At 25.0% G+C, this 5,988-nt stretch overlaps 2 protein-coding genes across 2 annotated transcripts; both read right to left on the reverse strand.

Annotated features, from left to right (window-relative positions):
• Positions 1-57: 57 nt before the first annotated feature.
• On the reverse strand, positions 58-3,625 carry LOC126909499 (uncharacterized; the record flags this gene model as incomplete). Its single annotated transcript, XM_050691929.1, has 4 exons — positions 3,511-3,625; positions 3,066-3,371; positions 2,902-2,976; positions 58-180 (listed from the first exon to the last, which is right to left on the reverse strand). Coding segments are annotated over exons 1-4 (618 nt in total), but the record flags the coding sequence as incomplete, so codon positions are not given.
• Positions 3,626-3,646: 21 nt separating this feature from the next.
• LOC126909498 (A-kinase anchor protein 9-like) lies at positions 3,647-4,667 on the reverse strand. Its single transcript, XM_050691928.1, has 3 exons — positions 4,108-4,667; positions 3,698-3,838; positions 3,647-3,652 (listed from the first exon to the last, which is right to left on the reverse strand). Exons 1-3 carry the CDS (start codon positions 4,636-4,638, stop codon positions 3,647-3,649), a joined length of 678 nt encoding a protein of 225 aa, XP_050547885.1. The 5' UTR covers positions 4,639-4,667.
• Positions 4,668-5,988: the final 1,321 nt, after the last annotated feature.

Consider the following 5,988-nt stretch of genomic DNA (forward strand, 5'->3'; position numbering starts at 1 on the left):
TATATATATATATATGTCAATCAATTAGTAAAATTTGAAAAATAGATATAAAAATACCTTCAATTTAAAAACTTCATTATCTTGTTCAGCTCGAGTCTTTTGTTCTAATAGAACGTCTTCTGCACTTTTTAATTGTTGTTTAAAGTGTCCAATAGCTAAATTCTGGCTTTCTAATTGTTTCTAAAGTTTATAAATTAAATTTATGAGTCTTATATTTTTTAGTACTATAAACATTTTATTTTTTGTCCACTGTGTAAAACAATTAAAATGTAAAAAAAGAGTTAGAGAACATAAAAAATATTATTATTAAAAATAAAAATAAAATTTGAATGAAATTTTTATGACTACATATTTTGGCATCATAAATTCAAAAAAAAATTGTTCAGCCATGGTCGACTTAAAAGTTTTTTAAATAAAACTTATTTAAAAGCATATGTGAACTACATTCTCATTAAATTTAAAATGTTCTTTTTTTACTGCAAAATAAAAACAGCTAGTGATATATTTGGCATATATAAAACAATCCCATGTTTTGCTCATACTATAAATCTTATAGCTAATAACGCATTAGTGATTGTATTAATTTAAATCAATTGAATGACAAAATTAGAAATATTGTAAAATTTAAAAATAGTGTCAATTCTTATGATGAATTAAGAAGTATCCAAAAAAATTATGGTAAAAAATAATATGTAATGTTCACTATTTTAAAATATTGCATTTCAAGTTTATCAAAAGGAAAAGTTTTAAAATTAATATTGGACATCGAGACACGTTGGAATAGTCTATATTATATGATGGATAGATTTTTACATTTGTATCATGTTGTTTTTTCTATTTTATTAGAAAGGCCAAATTCACCTGATTTAATAATAACTAGAGAAATATTGATTGTCAAAGAAGTTAAAAATTTGATGCAACCACTTGAAGACATGACACAAAAAGTCTCTGGCTAAAAATATACCACAATTAGTACAATTTTACCATTGATAAATTGTATCAATAGTGCGGTGAATAATTGTCAAACTACATCTTTAATTGGTATTGAATTAAAAAAGTATATATTATTTTAACTTGACAAGCGTTTAAAGAATCTAGAAATATTTAATGACTTTCCTCTAGCTACATTAATTCAAAAACATGAAGTCCTTATATCCAAATTTATATTACATTGCTCTTCAAAAATTAAGTATTGACGATACCTCTGTTCTATCAGAACGCTTATTTTTTTTTAAAAACTGGTCAAACAATATCTAAAGTAAGAAACAGATTGACGGGAAAACATTTATCTAAGCTTGTCTTCATGAGTTAATTAAGTAAAGTAGATTAGTTTTCAAAAGTCTTATAATATTATAAAAAAATTTATATATGGTTTTATTTTTTAAAAGTCTTAAATATTTTTTATTTTGATTAATTTTTTAAAATAAAGTGTCTACTTATTTCAGTTTACATATTAATTTTTTTTAATTTAAATAATTCTACTTTAATTATTTGAAATTAAATTATAAAGTACAAGTCATATTAGGCTCCAATAATAGATTATATAAATTTAAGTTATGAGGTTATATACAAAAATTAAACCCTTTATAGCATGTATAATTCGAGAAATAGAAGGATGTAAAAACTTATCATTATTGTTAATTTACGAATAAATATCAAATTCAAATAAAATTGGGTGATACCCAGACTTAAAAATCCTGTAAAAATTGCACATTGAAACTGTGTTTTAAATGGTTTACCAATTTTTTATTATTGTTTAAATTACTATTATTAAAAAAAAATGATTTCGAATTTTACTACCCAACATGTAATAATGGTGTTTGTGATACAGGATTAAAATAGTTTTTCTTTAAATATTGATATTTTAGCTTCGATGCGAAGCTAAGAAGGTATTGGTTTTACTAAGATGTGTTTTTTTTTTTTGTGTCTGTTACCACTTTTTCTCAGCTCTCACCGAACCGATTTCTTTCAATGATATGTCAAAAGATCACAAATCATATCTAGTCGAAGATATTACCCTCAAAAATTGAAAAAAATTCCCTCATTCCCTGTAAATGGGGGTAACATCCGAAAAAATTACAAATTTAAAAATGGCTAATTTTCGAAATTTTTTCAATTTTTTTTACTAAAAACTGCCGTAACTTTTAGCTTCGATGCGAAGCTGAGAAGGTATTGGTTTTACTAAGATGTGTTTTTTTTTGTGTCTGTTACCACTTTTTATCTGCCCACAGAAGGGAATTTAAAATGACAACTTTTTCACAAGAAATTAATTTTTTCAACTTAACTTTCGAAAGTGTTCCGGAAGGTCTGACACTTTTATATATATCTTAAATTAAAGTTAATGTAATATACTTTATTATGAAAAAAAAAAATTTCGGACTTTATTTTGTCTTCGTTGTGAAAATGGCTACCAAATGCTATTATTTTGTGAAAATTCTCAATTTTATTTTTTACATTTTTAACTTTATAATAATGTATACAATTTATTTATGAGAAATAATATTTTTTAATAATCTCTTTTTCATTCGACATACTTTATCTTAATTAGGATATTAATAAGGAACTAGCAGTTTATGAAGCTTTTGGAATAATCCACAAATTTTTTAAAATTAAACACTATCTAAAGATTTGCATCGAAGCGTTTTTTTTTGATAGTGATTTTAATCACTGCAGATATCATTATACTTATTCCAACTATGCCACGTCACCACTGTGCCGCGACCCCCCTGAGCTGGGTTTTTTTTTGTTAGGTATACAGATGTCTTAATATCAAACCGAGCTCTATAAATCATTATAGAAAAGCTATAAACAAAATATCGATCCTATATAATATCGATATTGTGTCAATATTTGCCATCCCTATATGTAGTGAAGGTAGATGTTTACTGATGAACATTTTACCTGTTCTTTAGACTGAAAATCATGTATTTTATCTTCTAATATCTTTATTTGAGATATTTGACTTACAGTTTCAAGCTTAACAAATAAATAAATACTGTTAAGAAATACAGCTACATGATTTTTAATTAGACTTTTATTAGAAGGTTGAATTTTAAATAATTTACCAGTAAATTCATATTTTCTTCATTGAGTTTTACATTTTTTGACTCAAAGCTTTTTGTTGTATTTTGATAAGTGTTTACTTTTTCTACCAATTCCTGTATTGTATTGGTATGTGACTCAATATAATTTTTATCAGATATTTCATTTTTAACTAATGTATCTATTCTATTTTCTAAATTTTTTTGGACTTTTCTTAGAGCTTTAATTTGATTTTCCTTAAATTTAGTATAAATTTCCATTTTATTTAATAAAGCATTATTTTTTTCTAGTTCCATTTCAGCATGATTTAAAAATAATGTCATATCATTCTGAAAATATAATTACTTTAATTATAATTTTTAATTTTATTTGCAGTTTCAAGCTTAACAAATTAATAAATACTGTAAAAATACAGCTACATGATTTTTAATTACACTCTATTAGAACGTTTAATTTTAAATAATTTACCAGAATGTTCATATTTTCTTCAACAATTTTTACTTTTTTTGACTCAAAGCTTTTTATAGTATATATATAAATGTTTTCTTTTTCTACCATTTCGGATTCATAAGTTGAATGCATATTTTTAAGNCATGATTTTTAATTACACCTATATAATAAGGATAAATTTTAAATAATTTACCAGTAAGTTCACATTCTCTTCAAAGAGTTTTACATTTTTTGACTCAAATCTTTTTATAGTATTTTGATAAATGTTTACTTTTTCTATTATTTCGGATTCATAAGTTGAATGCATATTTTTAAGATGGTTTATGAAATCATTTGATTTAGTGATCTAAAGTTAATGTAAGTAATTAATGCAAGAAGATACAAATAACAATTTTTATTATAACACATTATTTTTATCTTCTATTGTTAATATATAATATGTTGAACATATTAGTAAAAAAATATTTATATACAAATTATAATAAAAGTATACATAATTTATAAATTGTAATACAATTCATTTATGAATAATTAAAAAAATATTAATATTCAATTATTGTACAAACTCCTAAAAATTATTGTAAAACCTTTTATTTATTTTAAAAAAACACTAACTTTTTGTAGCACCTCTTGTTGGGTATAATGTTCTTCTTGTATTGTATTGGTAAGTGTCTCAATATAATTTTTATCAGATATTTCTTTTTTAACTAATGTATCTATTCGATCTTCTAAAATTTTTTTGTCCTCTTTTAAGATATTACATTCATTTAAAAGTTCAATGTTGTTACTTTCTAAATACTTAATTTTTTTAGACTGTATTTTATTACATTCTTTAAAAGACCCTAATTTTTTTTCTAAAGATTTTTTCATATATTCTAATGGCTGAATTTCAGCTCTTAATTGTACCCCCACAGTTTCAAGTTCTTTAACCGTTTCTTGTTTTTTTTCAATGTCTGACAATGCATTAGACAATTTATTATCTAATAAATTTTCATTTCCTTTTAAGCTTTCAATATGTTTCTCTAATGAGGTCTTCTCTTTGTATAATAATTTAGTGTCTTTTTTCAAAGTTCTAATTTGATTTTCCTTAATTTTTGTATCTATTTCCATTTCTTTTATTACAGCATTTTTTTTTTCTAGCTCCATTTCAGTATGGGTTAAAAATAATTTTATATCATCCTGAAAATATAATTAGTTTAATTATAATTTTTATTATTAAAAAAATTTAATTCATATATTTATTGTTGTGTACATATTTATGTATTTTATCATCTAATATCTTTATGTGAGACATTTTACTTGCAGTTTCAAGCTCAAAAATGTAGTAATTACCAGAGGAAGTAATTAATTACGTCGATTTTAGTATAATATAAGCTTTATAATAATAGTAAGCAATTTTCAAACTCTTAAGCAATATAATAATTCCATATAAAAGGGAAATGCAGGGTAAGCAAATTAATAATGGTGGGAAAAAGAATATAAAAGGGAAACATGAAAAGTATAGGGGGACGCCTTTTGGACGTTTTGTCTAAGAAACGTCGAGTTACATGTTAGGAAATTGGACGATAGTGTCTTTGTACGATTTAATTTTGTTTTGTGTTACATTTTGATATTAACTTTATGTTTAATACGTTTCTTAAATAAAATAGCTACTTAAAAACCTGGACTTAGCGCAAATATTTTTTATTCACCGTGCTTTTAGAATAGTGTGTGTATGTTTGGCTAGAGATAAGGTCCTTNAAATATTTTTTATTCACCGTGCTTTTAGAATTGTGTATGTATGTTTGGCTAGAGTCAAGGTCCTTTAGTCAATCTTAATAATTAGTGGACGAGCTGGCTAGTTTTTGGGCTTAACTGTACTTTAGTGAGTATAGTAAAAAGGTAGTTGTGCTGGTGGCTGACAAGGAGCCATCCTTCAGTCTACTACATTTGAGCTAAACCGTGCTGACGGGTCTAAATTCTAGCCCTTTATTAGTTCACTAATTTGAGGGATTGGGTATGATCAGTTTATCCAACGGGAGGACACGAGAAGAGCTTGAAAGACGAACTCGTCGTCGATATATATATATATATAAAACAATAATTAATTTGTGTAAAACTTTTGTGTCTACATTGGGGCACTACCAACATTCGACATAAAATTGGCACCCAATAAGAGGTTCGTACCGACACGACCCCTCGAAGTTTTTATTTTCGTGACATCGAATTTTGTGTGTGCGTATAATTTCGCAACCGGAATACCCCAAGTTAGTGCAAAATATATTTATATATTGAAGGTTACAATTATATAAAAAAAATCAAACTAATTGGCCGCAACGAAAAATGTTTAACTTTCATGGCGTTTTACAAAATTATAAGATAAGGGTCGCCAACCTACTGGGCGAGACAGTGTATTGACGGACCACAGTAGGATTTAAAAAAAATTAACTTGTGGATATTAAAACAATTAACCAAAAATATAAAATTAATAAATATTAAAGTTGATGTCCGTTGAGT

This window comes from Daktulosphaira vitifoliae, unplaced genomic scaffold, assembly GCF_025091365.1.
Source record: "Daktulosphaira vitifoliae isolate Bord-2020 unplaced genomic scaffold, ASM2509136v1 Scaffold_464, whole genome shotgun sequence".
NCBI lineage: Eukaryota > Metazoa > Arthropoda > Insecta > Hemiptera > Phylloxeridae > Daktulosphaira > Daktulosphaira vitifoliae.

What these genes read in the sequence shown, in the direction of transcription:
- LOC126909498 (XM_050691928.1), bottom strand. Translation starts at nt 4,638, where the DNA reads ATGGAGCTAGAAAAAAAAAATGCTGTAATAAAAGAAATGGAAATAGAT. An exon ending in AACAAGAGGTGCTACAAAAA is followed by an intron (nt 3,839 to 4,107) that starts GTTAGTGTTTTT and finishes CATTAACTTTAG; the next exon opens with ATCACTAAATCAAATGATTT.